The 21,321-nt window shown below is 37.3% G+C and overlaps 1 protein-coding gene across 4 annotated transcripts in view; it reads left to right on the top strand.

Moving 5' to 3' along the window:
• KIF13B (kinesin family member 13B) overlaps positions 1–21,321 on the top strand; it is a 149,141-nt gene that overhangs the window by 118,106 nt on the left and 9,714 nt on the right. For all 4 annotated transcript variants that reach the window (XM_087960322.1, XM_087960304.1, XM_087960310.1 and 1 more), the window contains 7 exons: positions 1,300–1,476; positions 4,796–4,888; positions 5,832–5,984; positions 9,534–9,611; positions 9,868–9,921; positions 15,974–16,076; positions 16,893–17,026. In XM_087960322.1, the coding sequence (XP_087816448.1) occupies positions 1,300–1,476; positions 4,796–4,888; positions 5,832–5,984; positions 9,534–9,611; positions 9,868–9,921; positions 15,974–16,076; positions 16,893–17,026 (792 nt within the window). The remainder of the gene's footprint in view (positions 1–1,299; positions 1,477–4,795; positions 4,889–5,831; positions 5,985–9,533; positions 9,612–9,867; positions 9,922–15,973; positions 16,077–16,892; positions 17,027–21,321) is intronic.

Here is a 21,321-nt window from a genome sequence, read left to right as displayed (position 1 = left end):
CTTACCTGTCAATGAATACTTCAGCTTCAACCATAACAACACAAGAGCACACAATAGATACAAACTCAAAGTTAACCGCACCAAACTTGATTGCAGGAAATACGACTTCAGCAATAGAGTGGTCAATGTCTGGAATACTCTACCCGACTCTGTAGTTTCTTCCCTAAACCCCAAAAACTTTAACCTTAGACTGTCTACTCTTGACCTCACCCCTTTCCTAAGAGGTCTGTAGGGGGCGTGCATAAGCGCACCAACGTGCCTACCGTCCCTGTCCTATTGTTCTCTTATTCTTCTTTTATTTTTCTTATATGTACCCATTTCATGTATTCACAACTATGTATACACTTATACTTATTATCTTGTAAACAATTGGCAAATCAAATAAATAAATAAATAAAATAAAAATAACTGAGAATACATCAACAGAACCTCCTCTGTATGGAAATTGAATTCCTGCCTTAGATCCTTGGATCTTCTAAACAAGAGAAGCCACTGCCAACAGAGCCACTGAAGCCAATGAATGATCAAGCACCTCTATTATTATAGCTTACAAGGCTATTCTCCTAGACATACCCTAGGAACCTGCTGTTGACTATATTTTCTTAATGTCTGGATTGAGACATACTCCCCTCCCCACCCCTCCATGCCCAGATACTCTCTAGGGAATATATATGGCCTTCTGGGTGTACTTTTTGGCACCCCTGACTTAAGCATTTAATGAAAACTTAACCATTTGTGATTTAGTTTTGAAAATATCGAAACTTATTTGAACAAATCAAAACTTAACATACTCCCTGTCATTATTTGGATGTCAGGCCTCGTCCAAGAATGACATAACACGGTCATGCAAAATTTCAATTCTTTATTTGATTGCCCCATATAGACAGAATCTTGACAGATTAAACCTATTCTACCCTAAATTAATAGACGTGCCCGATGAGATTCTAGGGAGTGACTATCCTAAATCTCTTCATCTTTTCACGGTCCATTCTGGAGTATGCTATCTCTTGTGTGACTCTACTCCTTAGAATGTGTTCCCTCCTTCTTGGATACCAGTTGGGTAATTGTAGTCCGTCACCTCCCCCTTCATAAACACAATCTGTGGGTAAACACAATGAATTGTTATAGATATGTGGAATGTCCTCTTTTTTGCAAAACAAAACAAAACACAGCTTTACTCTGTGAGTTGCCCATTAGGTTTGAATGAGTACTAAGAGTAGCAGAGTGCAAAGTCTTGTAATACTATAATTTCATCCTGGCTCTAGTTTGTCTTTAATTTTTTTCTGGGTGGTTTTGCAGGTAAAAGCTGAAGCTTCCTGGGATTCCACAGTTCACAACTGTGCACAGCTTAGCAGAGGAACAATGGCTGAACAGAGAGTCTTCCTGATTGTGAGAGTTGCAGTACAGCTCAGCCATCCAGCAGAAATGCAGCTTGTCCTTCGTAAGCGGATCTGTGTCAATGTTTATGGCAAACAGGTACACTATTAAAACCTTATTATTACCTTTCTGGATCAAGCCAAAAATCCATCTAGTCAGCCATTTGGTCTTCCAATAGCTACTAGCCAGACAGATCATTTAAATCCCAAGTTAAAATATATAGAAGGGAATGGCTTCTCCCCATCCTGTTCCCCCTTCTCTAGCCAGTCTGCCAGAACTCCAGAAACTGTAAATACATCTAAAAGGCATCAGGCTGGAGGAAATTGCTTAATAGACTTTAATGAATGCTATGTTCCATACATTTGTTCAGATTTTCTTTTTTTTAGAAAGCTATCTAAATTCATGGTCATTTTCACATCCTTTTAGGATCCAGGCATGTTTATCCAGGATTAAACTATTGGTAAAACTTTATATTCTCTTACACTTTTTTGCTGCTGATATTAACTTTGGTATCAAAGCACCTTAAATATTTTGGTCAGGAACTTATGTCTCTCTTAAATGAGAGGGTTTTTTTTGTACGGTTGAGTGGTTAGGATCCCTTATTGCATCCTTAAAGATGGTTATGCTGGAGTTCAGATGTACTTTCAGAATGTCTTTATGTGCACAGGCCTACAGTTTGTTTTTGTGATGTTGGGCAATACTGTCAATAGTGTTGCATATTGTTGCAGTGAAAAGGTGACCTAAGATTCATGGCTATAACTTTTAAAATTCTGAAGGGTGCCATCCCATCAAATATCTCAACATGATAGAGACTGAAAGTACTAGGGCAAAAGTATAATTATTATTAAATGTGTAAAGTGTGTTCAGTTTAAAAAAAAACAGCTTCCTTTAATCAGAAAATTTTCAGTGAAAGCTTAAATAGATTTTGGGATTTATCAGTTAGGTTCCAGTTGTTTGTACTCAAACCTTGGTGGAAGTGCTGAATTCAGTATGATTGGAATTCACAGTATTTTTTCCATCTATTGAGTGGTTTTAGACTTTAGTCTGGGGTATTCTTTGTAGCCAGATTTCCTTATCTAATTGACTGTTTTTTTTCCTTTCTTTCATTGTTCCTTGCTCCTGATTCCATGGCAGTTGCTAGAATGCTGCATAGAGGTTCCACGAGGGTAGTAATATAATACTTTTGCAACAAGCATTTTTTTCTGTATGGCTTCTGTGTGTGCAAGGAGCTGAAGTATTGAGGATCATTCATGTTGTCAGCATTGTTTACTGCTGAAATAGATAGTTCATCTCATAGTGACTTTTATAGGCAGTATTTGATAGGTTGTACCTTAATGAGCTTTTCTGCATGTTAGCAAAACACGCTTCAGCAAATCTATGCTGCCAGCAGATTGTCCCATCTCTCATCAACCCACAGAGTCAATATTGTTTGGTGACATTTGTAATAGAAACTTTGTTTTTGCTGTGTGTTGAAATGTTACTGATGTTGTTGTCAGATCCTTGGTTTGTGCTTTATCTGCCTCGCTTATTTCTGCCTTGCTCTCCAACAGCTCAGTTTTGAGGGAGGGTGACACAATAGAAAGATGATGCTTAAACAAATTCAAGAGATATAGGTTTGGTAAACATTTCCGGAGACCTAGTCTTGCTGGTTTATTGCAGCACGTAAATTATAATGGCATAAGACAGCCATTTCCAACCTCCAGGTATGTGGACCTCATCTTCCAGTATTCTCAGCAATAGCTATGCCGGCTGGGGATTGAGTCCCAATCTGGTGAGTACCCAAGTGGGAGAAAAACTTTTCAGAAAATGAGATGAAATTGGGTGGTAATTATAGGGTGCTCAGTGATATTCTCCTTGGGCTACTAAAATTGGATACCCAACAAATTTCTTGAGATAGTTTATATTTGTTAGGCATTAAGCAAGGTATTCATGTGATAAACTATCTGATATTAATCTAGAAAAGAATTCATAAAACAGTTTCACATGTGTTTGTACACACCGGCTTATAGCAATAGCACTTAGACTTATATACTGCTTTACAGCCCTCTCTAAGCAGTTTACAGAGGCAGCATATAGCCCCCAACAATCTGGATCCTCATTTTACCCACCTCGGAAGGATGGAAGGCTGAGTCAACCTTGAGCCTTAGTGGGATTTGAACTGCCAAATTGTAGGCAGCTGGCTGCAGAAGTAGCTTGCAATACTGCACTCTAACCACTGCGCCACAGAGGCTCCTTATATAATAGAAGGGCTATAAGGCTAATAGAGGTGTCATATATTGTTTCAGATTTTGGGCTCATCTTTCCTCTGGCTGGCAGCAGTTTTCCAAAATTTCAAATGTGGGACAGCTTCTAGAGGTCACTTTATTGGAGATGTTGGAGATCAAAGTTTCAAAGCATGCTCTCTGCCATTGACCATGGATAGCCAGTGCTAAATATGCTCAGTTGGTGTAGTTCATTACATCCATTAGCATAAATTCTCTATAAATGTATTTTCTATGCAGCTTGCTAGACTCTCTGGGCTATTTAGCTATTCTGTCTTTTGTCAATACACACACAATTCAAGCATGTATTACAAAACTGTATCAATAACCTTCCAAGTACCTAGCAACTTTGGATGACTCATCTCTGCATTAATTCAGGAGTCAAGATTTTAACCTCATGAACCTTCCTGTCAGAATAAACAATGTCACTGATCCTCTTAAATCATTGTTTGTAATGATCCCAGTGGCCTGGGATTCAGAAATCAGGTTTGTTGGCAATTCAAAGCACCAGTAATTCCAAGCTCACAAGTAAATATGCACATGCATAGAAAAAAAAAAAAGAAAACCCAGCGTGACAATTAAGCGGTCACCTTGTCAGCATTCTATTATGATCCAAGCATCAAGCATCAAGAATTTGGGATCATTTCACGTATTTACTTCCTGGGTACCTGAGCAATGTTTGATCCCTCTTTACCTTTTTCTTAATGGAACACAAGCCTGCTTGAATTCCACCCAGATCCCCAAATATTTCCATACTGTGGGGAAAAGAAAATTAAAGGGTTCCAAAACTGGAGTCATTTCACAATGTGTGAATAACCCCCAAAAGGAGATTTTTGTAGTATGATCGTGAAAGTAATATGTTTAATTGGGTACGAAGGAGGTTACTTTATTAAAAGTGAGTGAGCAGGTTGTTCATTTGTAATATATATGGCATGGAGATGGCCAAGGGAGTATTATTGTCCACCACACAAACAGGGTTTCCAAAAATTAAATGGCTCTGTTGTGTCTTTCCTTTGGCTAATCTGTTGCTGTTTGCTTTTCTTTCATGCTAAATAATCTGCTGCTGATACGAGTATTGGTTTAACCTTACTGAAAGAGAAATATCTGCTTTTAGTATTGACTTATATGAAACAACAAGATCTCTTTTTCATCTCTAGGGTTTTGCTCAGAGTTTCATGAGAAGAATGTCTTACCGGAGTTCTGTACCTGGCTGTGGAATCACCTTTGAAATCGTTTCAAATATCCCAGAGGTGAATATTACAAGTAACTCAAGTAATGTTGTTTCTAAATATGCCCACGCAAATACAAGCCAATTTCCCTTGCTAGTCTTAGAGAGCATACAATCATATGTTTCCTAAATCACACCCTAAGAGAATCCACATGTTGGGTTTTTAACATATGCTTACAACTGATTGGGACAATTTCCCATGGAGGTTTCAAAGGAGAGGAAAACCAGGAGGAAACCTCTCCCATATTCCTAGTTCAACATGAGCCATGTTAGAAATATGTATCTACCAGCTCAGCTCACCTTATCTTACAGATCCTGTTTCTTAGTACTTAATGCTATCTGTCCACACACGCTTTCACTTATTTGGAGATCAAAATGAAAAGATCAGTTTCTTTCTATGTTATGACTGCTACTCAAATATCTATGAAGTCTACTCTCCCATTTCTGCATTTAGACCAGAGGTCTCCAAACTTGGCAACTTTAAGACTTGTGGACTTCAACTCCCAGAATTCCTCAGCCTAGCCAGCCAGCCAGCAATTTTGGGAGTTGACGTCCACAAGTCTTAAAGTTGCCAAGTTTGGGACCCCTCATCTAGACTTTTAAAAAGTTTTTTAAAATGCACAAAGGCATTTATATTTAAACTGCTTAACTTTAAAAAAACTGAAGAACGTTCAGTAGTTGAATGAATATTGACTATTGAAAAGCACCTTATTTAAATTCAGTCTTTAGTCTGCCTGAGACGTGCCAATTTTGTGTATATCAGAGTGTGTCTGTGTATGAGAGAAGACAGAGTAGAGAGAACAAGAGAGTATTTCTTCAGCTATACTTTTGAAGGGATTTATGCTCCCCGCTAGTTCTAAACTTGCCATCACAAATATCAGCATATTAAGTGTTTTGTGACCTATGTTTCTTTTACGTTTTTATGTGCCAATGGGCTCACTAACTTGAGAGGTTTTCTCTTTCAGGATGCTCAGGGGGCAGAGGAACGTGAGGCATTAGCAAGAATGGTGGCCAATGTTGAAGACGCAGCTTCTGCTGCTTCAGAAGTCTATATAGAAAAATACCTTCGAAGTGTGTTGGCTGTAGAAAACATCCTTACCCTTGATCGGTTGCGCCAGGTTAGTTAATTGTAAGGGAAAGTGCTATAAGGTGTGGAAACCTTTCTTAGGCTATAGGCTACAGGGTCATTTTTGGGGTAGACTTCAGTAACCAAGTGTGTGAAACCACATCATAAATGAGCAAGGCTAATAGGGTATTGCCTGTTCTAAGGTTTATCCTGCAGGTTCCATCTAAAAATCCCAGGAAACTGTTGTCAGACCAAGGACCGTAAAAAGAGGGTGTTGGTTCTAAACGTTCCAACTCTAGCTGTAATCCCGGCAATTTTAGGGTTTGTTTTATTTTTAAAAAGTAGTAATACATTGTGCTGAATTTCAAATGTATGATCCTGAACGCTTCTGGAGCCATACACCAATTTTAAGATGTGCACTGTATCCAATATTCTAATGTGTAATTAATAAAAAATAAAAATAAAAAGATGTGGAATTATAACATCTACTCTAACTTTATTGTTAAAGGCCTAAAAATTTAAATAGCCTCCTATGTTGATGAACCAAACTATTTTTTTTTTAAATTTTACTTGGGTTATATCTCACTTCCAAAGAAAATAGAACAACATTAGGGCACTTTCCAAAGAATATAGAATAGCGGGCAGCAATCATGTTTATACATAAAGTTTCACTGTATTCAAACAAAGAATAATCTAAAAAACAAGACTGCATTTAAGTAATATTTTTATTAATTTAATCAATAATAAATAAATGAGAATTATGCTAGTAGATGGGTAGGATTTTGTTGAGAAAGCACTTTTACATTGTGTGTGGGGTGTGTGTTTTTTTTTTTTTTTAAAAAAAACAAGTTTTATTAATTCTTCAAAACAAACAATACATACATACACAAAAACACAAAACATAAAAGCATAAAAAATCTCTTTTCTGAAAGTTGCTTAGTCCCGGGTTATAACTCTTGGTACAGACACAAATTCAAATTCATATTCCTTTTATATACCATTTCATATCTTATTAACATTTTCAATTTTCTATATAACTTCTACTCTCTTTTAAATTTTCTCAATTTTATTATCTCCTCTCAATTCAGATCATAATATTTATTATTCTTTGTCTGTTCTATTTCCATCCATCCATTTATTTTTCTTCTTTAAAAAAGAAGAAAAACTTCTCCTATACACATATGGAGTATGATGCCTTTATCTCTCTCCCCTATATTTATAATACTTAATATAAATCACATAACTTACATTGGGATTCTGTCTGGTACATTCTAAAATTATACTATATTATCAAAAATGATACAAATCTAATCATTAGTATTGATATTCATTTGTATCTTGAACGTTTAACACATTACTTTTCAATTAAATCACATACTTTTATGGGAGCCCTATTTTCCATAATTATTCCCCCCCCACATCACATATTATAGCTCATTATTTCATTACAATGTTCCTCCTCCTACTTCAAATCTATCATTTCACGAAAAATTTCGCTAATATACCATAGTCTGATCATTAATATTAACAATCATTTATATCTTAAACATTTTATCCATTTCAATTAAATATCATGCCTTTGTGGGAACAATTATGCTTTCCAAAAATTATTCCCCCCAAAAAAAAAATCACAATCTTAAATCATATTTCATTACAGTACTCCTTTTTTCTTAACAAAAATTTCACTAGTTTATGTTAAATGTTTTATCACATTTTAAATTACATATTATTTCCAATTTTCTATGGTTATTTCTAAATACAAATATAAAAATACAGTCTTATGTACCTTTCTAGAATCCCTTTATCAATAAAGTTTATCCATTATCTCAAAAACTTTTGCTTCTTAACATCTTGCTCCCCACCATTAGGGCTTCTCATCCCTTCCTTTTCTCCCTTGCTTCTTCTTCTCCTTGTCCTCTTTAACCCCTTGTCTCTCCACCTCCTTTTTATTCTGTTTTCCCCCTTTCTGTTGTTTCCTAACATAATGTCCCTTTTTCACCTTATTCTTCTCTTTTTGGGTTGTTTTTCCAGATCTTAGAGTCCTCTTTCCTTTTTCTCTTTCTTTTCCCTTCTCCAACCAAAGTCATTTGTTCATCAAAGATGGCTTCTTCTTTGTCCCCTTCATCCTGTTGTTCATTCTGCTTCACATAAGTATAAACCGCCATTTCCAAAAATTGAAAAATAGTGCCAAGACCATCTTTCCCTTCTTGTTTTTCTTTTTCATATTTTTGATATACAAGTTTCAATCCCTCCACAAGTGATGCCATTGTGTAGAGAAAAAGTTTTTCCAGACAACCACCCAGATGTTTTGATCAAAAATAATTCTCAAAAGTTCCAAAATCACCAAACAATCCAAACAGGCTGTTTCTTTTAAATACCTTCTTCTTCTTCACTTTCTCTTTCTGCAGTTAAAGTTTGATCACAAAGTTCCCTTTCAAATATATTTTTGGAAGTCTTATTGATGTTTAGTAACTCTTTACAATTCTAGACAATCTTCTCCTTATTCTCAAATTTTGCTCCAATTTTTTTCCCTCTCCCTTCCCACTCACAGCCAAAAGGATTTTTTCCCTCCGCTGTCACTTTAGGAAGGAGAGTGGAACAAAGAAAAAAACTTTCCCTTGTAAAGTATTCGCAGCTTGTAACTCTCACTAGGGACAATACATACTTAGCAGCCTTCAAGTTTCCAGGTCACTTTCTCTTGTCTTGTCCCGGTTAGAAGCAACTTTCACTATTCTTCCGACTCTCTCCCTCCTGCACCTGCTTGTCCGGCTGCAGATTTCTTCGTGGCGGCCATTGCTGACCGCCGTTCCTCCGCCTCGGGAAAAGGGGGTTTAGCCGGCTGGGGAGGGGGTCTGCGACGCCCCCAAACCCCTTTCCGGATCCCCCCTGTCTTCAGCTGCCTCTACGGGGCAGCTATATCCCCCAGATCCAAACGGATCGGGGGAACCTTGGCGGCGAACACAGCAGGGATCGCGCTGTGTCGCGAATCCCTGCCGCCGCCGCAAGCTTGCAAACCGGAAGTGTTTTTGTTTTGTTTTTGTAAATTTTTAGAGTAGTAGCTTTGAAACAGGAGCATTCTCCCCTTCCTTAGGGGACTGGTTTCAGCCCCACTTTTATTCTATTACTTTCAACCCAGAAGTGGGTTAACCACTAGCAGAGGGGCCTTTTCAATATTTGTAGGGAAGGGGAAATATTCTCTGACTATGTTATTATTATATTATAATTACAACACGATGACTAGATTATTACTGTAATTTAATTTTGGAAAAATTGGTGTATTGTTTTTTGGGTGGGTTCAGTGTTGTCTTATTCCAAAGTTGGATTCATGTTGTTATCCAAGGAGGTCTGCATGCAATCTTAGACTGCGTTTATATGACAGTTTGTTCCAGTCTCTGATTACGTGCTTGTCTTAGCTGTCTCCAGTAAGATATATTGGGCTACATTTTCCATAATTCCAAGCCAGTAACACTGACTTGCATAAATGTTCTCAATGGTTCTTACAGAAGTAGAAGCCTAACATTCCTTGCCCTTGATTCAGTTCAAACTTGCTTTTATTTGTAAATGAATATCAGAGAAAGAATGATCTGTTTCTTCCTTGCAGGAGGTTGCTGTGAAGGAACAGCTAACAGGCAAGGGAAAACTTTATCGGAAGAGTCTCAGTTCACCAAATGTCAATCGAGTGAGTCTATAATACTAGAGCTGAAATCCTTCCAAGACATAGTTGGAAGAGGGTGAGAGAAGAAAAGAGTGGCTCCACGATGAGTTTGTAGGAACATGAGGAGCATTTCATCATCTGGTAACACCATATTGGGGTCCTACTGAAGGCATAGGAAGTATCTTCACCTTCTGGTGTACTGTTGGCCTCTATGTCTGCTCTAAGTCTTGCAGACTGAAGGCTCTGTTTGAAAGTCATGATTTTATTGTTACTCTTTCAGCTATCAGGAAGCCGCCAAGATCTAAATCCATCATACAGCCTTGCTTCTTACAAAGTAAGCGTTCAGTTTGTTATTGAATTTCTTTATTGTGTTTAAGAGGTTGCACTTTTTCAGAAAAATAGGAATTTAACTATTTGGAAAAACTGATTTTGAAAACTGCTTTACCTATTTTTGTAAGCGTTATGAGTTCTAAACTGAGGTGTTTGTTTTAACTAAGATATATGACCCAATAGGGGATGTGGGTGTTAAAAGACATAATTTATTTTATGTCAATGGTTTTATACCCAAATCACTAAGAATCAAAATTGTATTAATTGTGTTATGTGGTATTAATTTAGATTATACAGGTAGTATCATCTCAACTTACAACCACAACTGAGTCCAGAATCTTGGTCGTTGAGCAAAATGGTTATTAAATGAAATGCTTCGCAATTGCAATTGCAGTACTTCCAGATGCAGTCATTCAGTGGTCACAGAGGTTGTTAAGGGTATGCCTCAAGGAGTGGGAGCTCAGTGTAGGCCACACAAACAGGCCATGCACAAGCTGGGGTGTGTATATGTGTGTGGTGCAGTGGGGTGCAAAGTCATAGCAACCTCAGCCTACTAGCTTTGCAATGTAGCACTTGGCAGCAGCACCAGGCCCATGTCAGGGCCTAAAGTAGAGACTCGGGGGTCTCAGCACTCTCAGCCAGCTGTCACTGCCCCAAGCCTTAACTTCAGCCCTAGCACCACCACTGCAGCTGAGAAATGCTTCCCAGCTTCCCACATCTGCCTATGTCCTCCATAATGTAGGCTACCCAGTGCAGCAGCACCCAGCAGCATCACCAAGACTGAGCCTGAAATAGAGGCCTGGGGCCTTCAGCAGCCTCAGTCAGCTGCCACCACTCCAGGCCTCGATGTCAGCAGAGCCTTCTTTCATTTCTGCTTTTAATTTCTTTTTTTTTCCTCCTTTTTTTCTTTTTTTCTTTTTTTAAAGGGTAGTTTTTTTTAAAGTATGACTATTGTAATGATAAAGGGAATTATAACTTTCCTAATTTTCAGCTATATCTTTGGGCATAAATTTTGAATCAGTCTTCTAATGGGACACATGATCAAGTCCACTGTTGGTCCAGAGTTATTATGTGATTCTTTTAATATGGCAGGGGCTTGGTTCTATTTTTAGTCAAGGCCTATGTGGAAGATATTGATATTTCATAATGTAAGTTTGTTATATGAATGAGAATTCCCAGTTTGACAAATCTTTTGCTGGTAAATCTTTTGGAGGGGAAATCATGACCAAGTAGGAGTATTTATACTTTTGTTCATCTCTAGATAATTTCAAAGTCTCCTTGTTTTTTAGTGTTTGTAGTTGACTGCTGAATTCCAAAGAACCCACAAATAGTTCAAGAGTCCTTGAACAACAGCATTTTCAGCAGGAAGAATAATTCATAATCTGAATCTTCATTGTTTCCCTTTCCTTTTTTTAATGCATTTGTTTGTTTCTTAACCCTTCAACGATATCCATCCCTCATTGCATATGTTGTCTCAGTGTCCCAAGGTCGTGGCAGAGGTAACGAACTCATTAGAATTATCTAATAAACAGAATAAATACAGTATCCCTTTCTGGAGTGCTTTTTCATGGTCTTCTATGACCTAGCTCTAATCCTAACACTCTGCTTTGGATTTGCTGCCACTGTGCTTCCTTTTTTCCTCTTTGCTTCATTAACCTAGCATAAAGGTAATATTTCTGAATGTGGTGGTATGCAATCTTGGTCTGGAAATGGCCTTGGTTCTGAAGCAGAGAGCTTGCCTGCTTTATCTGAGCAGTTGGAGAAGTCTGAAATGTGTCCATAAATAGCATGCACTGGTATAGAGCCATCAAAGTACGAGAAACATGAGAAAGTTATCTAAATCAAAAAGTTAGCTATTCAGCTCAAGGAATTTACAATCTAAACTTTACTGATAAGAGAATGAAACAAACAGAAAATGAAGAATGAACATGAACTCATTCAATTGTATGCATGTTGTAATGTACACGAGGACTGCTGGATCAGGCCAGAGGCATGGCATCCTGGTTCTAATAGTAGCCAGACAGATTTCTGTAGAAACAGCACAAGCAAGACCTGAAAAGAAATATCTCTCCCATGAATTGCCCCGATAGCAGTGCAATAGAACAACTAAGAATGGAAACCAGAGTGGTGGTTATATTAGTATTTTGCAACAAGTCTGCTATCACTTTAAAAACTAACAAATGCTAACAAATGCTATTAGCATTTGTTTTTGTGGATGACAGTCCATTTTATTTCATGTATGGAGTGTAATGTGATGTATTCTTTTCTGAATATTCATCAAACCGTGTAATAGGCATTTGATAGACTGTGTTCTGTGGACATCCATCCAATAATATATTTGTAAATCTTTAAAGTGGCACAAGACTCAGTGTTTCTGGGTTATATACCGATTCTCCATATATCTGCTTAATTCATTTACTTATTTAAATAATTTATTTGTTATCTTTTCATATGAGCAAGACAGTGTGCAAAAGAAAGAGAAGCCATTTAAGCATATAATCATTCCCACTTGTGTAAGTGAATTTCAGAAATTACATCACTGTAGAATGAAGTAGTGTACCTTTTTAAACTTCTATTGAATTTACAGCCGATCCATTCCAGTTGGTCTAGTAAGTATAACCTACCTTAGGGAGCCTGCAATGTGAGATTAGTTTGCTTGGCCAAATTGGCTGCTCCTGAACTGTTCTGTCCATAAATCCAGATAGGATTTGTGCATTCCTATAGATGGCATTCAGTGCACATTGAAGAGTTAGAATGATTTTAGTAGATGGCTAGCTTGAAACTCAAGCCACAAGGAGGTGGTTTTTATTCATCCAGTCCTTCAGTGATGCAGTCATACATCATAAGTTTATGATGTGTCAGATTATACAGTGCAGTAGCATATACATCTGTTTTCTAACTCCTTCCAGTGTGTTTCAAGGAAAGCTTAATTCACTCTTCAGCAGAAACCACAGTTATCTGGTTTAGCCATGTTATAGTGATATAACTTGCAAACTTTTGCAAGCCATTGAATTATCAGATGATGGAACATAACCTCTTTCCCTGTGATTTTCCATTCCCAGACTGGCATAGATTCCCAGGACTTTTACTGAGTTTCCATTGCCTATTTTGTATGAGTGGCCTTGGTTTTGTTGATCACTAGCTGCAAGCAGTTATGTCAAAACGAAGTAGTTAATCATGCAGAATTCAAGACAGTGAAAGTAGAAAGGAGAGTTGCACAGATCAACTAAAATCCTGATTTATTTTTTTTTAACTACTGATGACCAAAGGGAAAGCTAAGGATATTTTATGGCACCTGTGTCAAACTCGCCATGTCACATTGTCGTCATGTGACGTATAGCAATGTTTTTTTTTCCCTTCGCGGAGCTGAGGTGGGTGTGGCCTGCACATGACACATCTGGCCCACAGGTCACCAATTTGACAATGGGAAGTGTCTGTGGTCACCAGAATTTAAAAAATATAGCATACCCTCAGCAACCACAGCAGGTTTTACTATTTGTTACTATTGTTTTTATTATCTTTAGGTGTTGTTTGTGAGGTGGGTGGCAGTATGAAAATAAGTAATAATAAGTTACTGAATCTTTCTAAAAAATAGAATTCATATACTGGATTTGTCATTTTAAAAAATATTCTGGTTGATAACATTTAATTTTCATGGCAGAATAATGCAAAAAATGTTTTCAGAATGAGTGGATTCAGTGGACCTCCATTTAAATGGATACTTTATTTTGCCCACAGTTCAGTTTGAGCAACCCTGATTGTTGCTTCATTTTTTTTTTTTTTACAGGTTAGGGATCCCTCTAGTACAGTGGTTCCCAACCTTTTTTTCACCCCACACCCCTAAAGAAATTTCACTCGAACCTCGCACCCCCTGAAATTTAGACTTTAGGAACTACTGAACGCATTAAATATATGGTAGGATTGAATCTTTTCAGCTATGTATGTGACGGCCACTAAATAATGATACTTAACTCTAAAATGAAAACAAAGTTAATCCATTGCATAATAAATAAAAATGCCAACATATAGCCAATATCCTATTATTTACCTGGACTTTTCTCGCACCCCCTGGAATATCGTCTCGCACCCGCAGGGGGTGCGAGCACCCCAGGTTGGGAACCCCTGCTCTAGTAAGTTGCTTTGCTGGAGCAGTCCAAGATCTAGTTAAAGAACCATCCTGTTTCCCAGAGTGGCGGATGGACCGTGTAGGAAATCTTCTCTGAGCTGCATAATGGGGGCAGTTCTATACACGGGATGAATAACAGTTGGCGGAGTTTGTAGGAAGAAGGCATAGAATTATAAGGTTTATTTGGAAGGTGCCAAGGTATCTCTGTAATGACTTTGTCCCAATGTGAGACTGAGAGCATGATGTTCTTAAATGGACTGATGAGAATTAGTTTAATGAAGTCTGACCTTGGTGCCCAGTCATTTGGCAAACATTTCTTTAGACAAGTAATGAATAAGTTCTTTCCTTGTTACAGACTTTTTGTGGAAAACATAGCCATCCTTCTGTCTCTTTTATCTACTTCAGAAGAAAAGAGAATATGGGGAAAACCTAGGCAGGTTGAATCATAAAGAGCATCATCTTTTGTAAGAACTGAAAGTGGGTTGTTCCGATATCATCAAGTGTTGGTCTTGGTACCCACCACTTGTTGAACAAACAACTTCATTCGTAGTAGAATGTTGTGGCTGCATTGCAATAAAATAATTTCAATTGGTTGCCACTCTGCTGTAGTCAGAAATTTCTTGCATTGTACTTTTCCTCTTTCTTTTGTATGATTCACTTGCAAAAGCCTCAACAGTTGTTTAGGGTTCATTACCTAGTGGTTGTTAAATTACATCCCTTGGACTTTCCATAGACTTTGAGATAGCCTCTAAGATTACAGTGAAAAAAGATAACTCTGTCTCCTTTTCAGAATGAATGCTTGCCAACTCAGTAGCTCCTTTAGGATTCTAGTGCAGGTGTACCAACTGTTACAGATGCTTTTTCCGTTGATTGCAATTGTACAGACAGAGGCTGTCTTATTAAATGGTGCTTTGGAGTGCCCGTTTTATGCCAACAATTATAAATTAATAATGAAGGGCAAGAGGTTCTATCAGTAGCTAGAATGTAAGTTCAGCCTCTCTGTTAAACATGCCCTGAATCTTAGTTCTGACACACAGCTCAAGAGAGTACTAGATGTTCAACCTCATTGCACTTTTTTCCCTCAATCTGAATAGTACAGCTCCATCAGAATATTAAGTGACAAGAAATTGTACTTTTCTCAGGACATAAAGTTCTAAGTACTTCTGATATAGGGCTGTTCTCTTAGGGAAACACAACAGAAGAAGTATAGCACAATTAACTTTGTTAATCTTTCTGAAGCATTGCTTCCTCTGGATGGTTAAACATCAGTGCCCAGAATTCCCGAGCTAACATGTTGATAGCTGAAAATTCTGTGAGTCAAGGTCCATGCAAGGTCCATTGAAAGGTGCCACAGTGGGGAAAGCTGACGTACATCCTTAATTATTGCATTCAGGGTAGGTAAACCATGGTGTACAGTGGTTAGAGTGCAGTACTGCAGGCTACTTCTGCTGCCTGCTGGCTGCCTACAATTTGGCAGTTCAAATTTCACCAGGCTCAAGGTTGACTCAGCCTTCCATTCTTCCAGAGTGGGTAAAATGAGGACCCAGATTGTTGGGGGAAATAGGCTGATTCTGTTAATATGCTTAGAGAGGGCTGTAAAAGCACTGCGAAGCGGTGTATAAGTCTACGTGCTAATGCTATTGCTAAACTCAATGTTCTATAAATAATATTGCCAGATGTCTTCCATAAAGGCCCTGATCAGACCTAGATCTGCTTAGATTTGGCTACAGTTTACAACAGGGCCTTTTAGATCTTAACCTATGGCTCAGAAAAGCATGAAGTGGGCCTGTGCCTTCCCTTTGCAGCATGGGATATTAATAGGCTTCTGTTCTTGTTTCATTGTATGTTTCAGCATTTTTCAAGTTGTCTGAGTGGTTGCTACTTTCAATATGATCATTGTACAAATATATATGTATATTAATAATTCCAGAGTCGATGGGAAAGCCAGCAAGATATTTCTCAGATTTCAACAGAATCCAGGTCCAGTGCAAGTCTCCATGGGTCAACTCAGCAAAATGGTTCTACAGACCAAGGTAAAAATGTAGGGCAGATCAGTGATGTGAACTAGCTGTCATTGTTCCGGATGATAAACCCAGGGAAGTCAGGACTCTGACACTTTGTGCAAGTTCAAGAAACCCTTTATTGAATACATCACAGCAGCACTTAGAAAGGTGAAGCTAGCTCTAAATAGCCCCCACACTTAGGGATAGTTAAAAGAGTAGGATTTTCCCACCCCGCAGAGTCTTTTAGGTCACATGGGCCAATCATGCCAGCCACAACTTCCTGCTCCGACAGGTTTCCGTTGACATGACTTTGCTTCACATGCCAGTTTGTAGATGTTTTGACTAGTGACTGAGACATCACATTCCTAAGTTCCCCCATCCCTCCCTCTGTGAATGGCAACCAAGAAACAATCAAGGAGTAAGCATGAGAAAGAATGGCTTCAGCTGAAGTCGTTTTGCAGGTTGACACTAGCCACTGCAGCTGTAGATTCCTCCTCTCTCCCCTGGTTTTATATAAAAGTATAAGATCCTTTTTGGCAAATAGGGGGCATACCTTTGAAACAGTTTCTAATTTCTTTGGTGAATGAGCACCACATTGGATAGACGGATATGATTTAATGTCATGAGCAAGGCCAGATTCCCTTGGATGGAAGGGCTTGCACAGAATTTATGTATTTTTCCACCAAAACAATGGCAGGAAATTTCATGGTTGTTTCTTGGCAGCCAAGTTCAACATTAAGCAAAAGCCCCTACATTCAGAAATGGTTCAAAGTAGACTTCAATAATATTGTGGATGTTCAAGAGACAGGTAGCAGCATTGTGAATTTGTTTATTTGTCTTGTTCAGGACTCAGTAGTCTGGCTGCCTCTTACTTGAATCCGGTGAAGTCCCTCATGCCTCAGATGCCAAAGCTGCTCAAATCTCTGTTTCCTGTTAGAGATGAAAAAAAGGGCAGGCAGACCTCTCTCCTAGCACAGCAGGTACAAGAGCGTTCTATTTAGAGGGTTGCAGGCAAGAATAAAAACGAAATTGTTCACCAGTGAATAGAGTTTAGAGTGGATTCCTGAGGTTAGCAAACAATTGTTCAACCACAATGGTGTTCTTTTTAAAAAAAAACTTACCATGTCATATTCCATGTGTACATTTCAGTACAACGTACAATTTGGGAAGCAAAACACAATGTGATTCCCCAAGATTGGTTACTAATGACTCAATAGATTGTAGTTGGTATTACAGTTTTGTGAAGTTTTTTTGGCTTCTCCAGCCTGATGCCCTTCTGGATCTTTTTTTTTTAAGTTTTAAAAACAATTTTATTTACAAATTTAAAAACGTACAATTTCAAAAATACAGAAACAAATAATAACACATAGTTTTTTACATTTGTTGTCCAATTGATGAGTCCTAAAAATCATTATTGGCTAGTACTAGTCACATATTCACACTTTGTCACATCCTAAGTACTAAATAATTCACAATATACTCCATTTATTTTCGTGTTGGATTATAACCACTCTTCTATTACTAATACATTCATGTTTTTTAACTAATAAACACAAAAATATTATAAATAGCTAATACTAATAATAGTAGTAACAAAGAAAAGAAGATTTAAAACCTTTAATTGTACTTAATATATTATGAAGCCCTTCTGGATCTTATGACACTACTGTTGTATTTTGAGAATTGTAATCTGAACACATCTGAAAAGTATCATTTTAGAAAACTTAGTTCAGAATCACAAACTATGCATTGAATTGTTTCAGTCTGATTCCATTCACTGTTCAAAATATGTAAGGATCTCTTTGATCTCTTACCATGGAGGAAGTGTAGGAGAAAGAAGTAATCGGAAGAAAACTAAAATATGGTTCCATCAATTAATAAAGATTGCTGAAAGATTATCAGCATCTTTGGAATAATAAACATCTTAGTTTGTGTATAATAACTTGGAGTAGAGCCATCCATAAAAAGTTACTGACAAGCTACAAAACATCCCACAGAAAGAGTAGCTGGGCCTTTTAAGAGGGGAATAATGTGATTATTTTAGAAGTCATCCTTAGAAGAGAGGGAGTTAGAAGCCATCCTTGTATTGCATTATCAGTGTGATTAAAGTTGATAGGTTAATGTCTAAAACATCAAATTGATTTTCCCTGTTTAGATTGAGTTTTCTTTTAGTGCAGTCACTGGTCTTTTGAATGTCCACAGCAAGCTCCTGAGGTATTTGAGTGACTTAAGCTGACATTTCTATTATGCACATTTTGTTTGTTTTTGTTTGTGCAAATGTTCTAGATGGGCTCATATTTCGTATGTATGTATTCTATGTATGTATGTTCATTTTCTTTGTGTCGTGCCTTTGTAAGGGAAAGAAAGAGACGTTTGAAGCAGTGGCATTTCAGTATAATCTGTAATTGTATTACACTTGCAAACATGGCTTTAAAAGTAGGTATTTGAGTTGCCAAACCAGCATATGCAGTAGCTATTTTAGAAAGCTGGAAAAAAAAACCTCAATTAGAAAAGTTCAGAGCTCCAGGTCTCCAGTATGAATTTCAAATTAGTAGCAGTCAGGCACAAGTTCTGAGCTGACCTTCAGGAAATAGTAATTCAGAAGAGCATCACAAAAATGGTCCTCATTTCTCAAGAAAAAAGTTGATACTGTTTTATAGAAAATTGGGGGAAATGATAAGCATATTAAAAGTTATGTCATCTTTTCAGAGGCTTGGTCTATAACTGCTTTAGTATTAATACTTTCATTTGCAGAAGTGATAAGTAACATGTAGCTTCAGCTCATCTGTTTGCAATTCTTGAAGCCACCTTGAAACATGATTCCTAAAATTTGGAAGCACAGTTGCTTGCCATTTGAATGTGGAAGTCATGAAAACAGAAACACAATCTGTAAAACAAGCAGATGATAGTTAACATATAAAGCAACCTCCAGTTTTCTCTCTCTAAATGCCTATGATGTGATCCCATTCTCTTTGTGGGTTCATCTTCTATAAAAGTATTAAATGTGGCTCTTGGCTAGCAAAAAATTATCTACTTCAGTTTTTCAGATTCGTTGCTTCACAAAATTGAAGCGTTCATAGATAATATTCACTCCTTAAAACTCTTTTTGAAAATAAAAAACATTGTCTTTTAAAAGTGTAACACATTTCATCTCCTCTTTTGATTCTTCATAGAATTGCAATAACTTGCAATTAATTTTTTAGAAAATTTGCTAAATAAAGAGAGTAAGGGAGGTGATCTTGACAGAAATATGCAAAAAACATTACCAAGTCAAACATAGAAACATATAAAACTGACAGCAGAAAAAGACCTAGTGGACTGCCCTTTGAGGTTTTGTTGTTGTATCAATTTATGTATTTATTATTTTTAATTATTTTTTTATGTTTTATATATTTTTATTTTATTTTTTTGTTGAGTGATGGACATGTGTTTATCCCAAACATGTTTAAATTCAGTTAGTGATGATTGATCCACTGTCTCTGCTGGAATTTGGTTCCACGTTTCCATTACTCTTTCTGCGAAGTAATACTTTGATAAACAGCATGTGCAACATCCATAAGGGACAATTCATACATAGCAACTATAAAGTCTATCTACTTTAAAAACACTTAGATCTTACGTTGAGTATTTCATATTCCCTTCAGTTTCATCTGAACTAGAACCATCTTAATCAAATAGTAAACTTTTTTTTTTTTGGGGGAGCATCTGGCAAGAAGAAGAGGTCATTTAAATTTAGAAAGTAGTGTAAGACCATTGATGACTCTATCCATCCTCCGCTGTGGAGATGATTGTAATTCAGCTTATTCTGAGCAGGCGTCAGCCAGACTTGTTGGAAATATAATTACCAATTTCAAGTCAGTGTGGTCCTTTGGGATTTTAGAAGGTTAGCTTTAGATGAGAAAGCAATAAAATGTATGATAATTTCCTCAGAAATAAATTTCTGGACTTGGAATATTCGTTCCTAGGTGTTAGTTTGCTTCTTAACAATTCATGGTTTTGTTCATTTTCAGAACCAAGTTGATATCAGGGTTCCTAACATATGTCCACCAAAAATCCCTAAGCGAGATATAAATATTCTCCTTACCTCATAGTTGCAAATTCCCATTTCTATCATGATCGCTAGCATTTCCTTTACCACCTTATCTTATGAGGATTATCTGAGTGAAGCTGAGGGATGAGGAATAGAATCATGGCTTAAAAATAGAAGTGCATTTTCTACTTGGCAATACACAAATGCACTAAGTGCTCATCATAAATTTTACTATTGTTGCTGGAACTGATGTTTTCATAAATCACATTAGATGAAAGTGCTGGGTGCTTAAGTGTTATCAATACGTTTAAATAGTGCTGCTGGTGGAATGGAGGGTATTCTGTTGGCTTTGCTTGGGCCTATAATAGAGGACAGTTATACTAATTCACCATAAGATGATAATGATTATGATGATAGCAGCATTTCCTATGGAATCTCGTTCTCTAATCTGGTCTCTAGCATCAACCCCAATCCCAAAAAATTATATATAAAAATTGTCCTGGATGATGGTTGTGGTGGGAAAAAATATTCTTTGCATGTGAGATAATAGCTATCAGGAAGCCATGTTACTAACTGTTCCTTGACTTGCTCATTGTCTACATGCAAAGAATATTTTAGATGGTAAGGATGGTAGAGAAGGAAAGTCATAATATGTGCTGAATACATAAATTGGCCATCAGAGAATCAGTTCAAGTCCTAAATGAAAAGAGTGTTGAGGATCCTACCTGATTGTAAGAATCAAAATTTTCAGGCTTGTCATAACAAACCAATAGCTACCTATTCTTGAGAATCCACTGCAGCGTGTGTATTAGAAAGTCTTCAGCAAAAGAAGCACAAAAACTGAAGGCAGAGCAACCGAATTATTGCAGTGATGAATCTTCTGGTATAGAAGCAGGCAGTATTTTAAGAGCTCATGGATGCCAATTTGCATTCTGGCCTTTTGGAGTATTACAAGAAATTCACTGAGTGAGATTATTCACTGGTTTGGGGTTTGACGTCATCAGTTGGCTGGTGATATCCAATTATATATTTTGATTCCAAGCCAGTCAGGTGAGTTGCTAAGATTCTACCCCAGTGCCTGAAAATTATGTAGTTGTAGATGGGGAGGAACCATCTCCAACTCAATCCTTCCAAGACTAAGTGGCTGTCCATGTTAGGACCACCTAGATCACCAGAAAATTCCATCTTTAACATTGCATGGGTAGAATGCTTCTTTCTCCCTGAACTTACAGTTTCTCTTAAATG

The sequence above is a fragment of the Notechis scutatus genome, chromosome 1 (genome assembly GCF_049901735.1).
Source record: "Notechis scutatus isolate UNSWTSFEM ecotype Mainland chromosome 1, rNotScu1.2, whole genome shotgun sequence".
In the NCBI taxonomy this organism is placed as follows: Eukaryota; Metazoa; Chordata; class Lepidosauria; order Squamata; family Elapidae; genus Notechis; species Notechis scutatus.
This window is presented reverse-complemented; position numbering and strand designations above follow the sequence as displayed.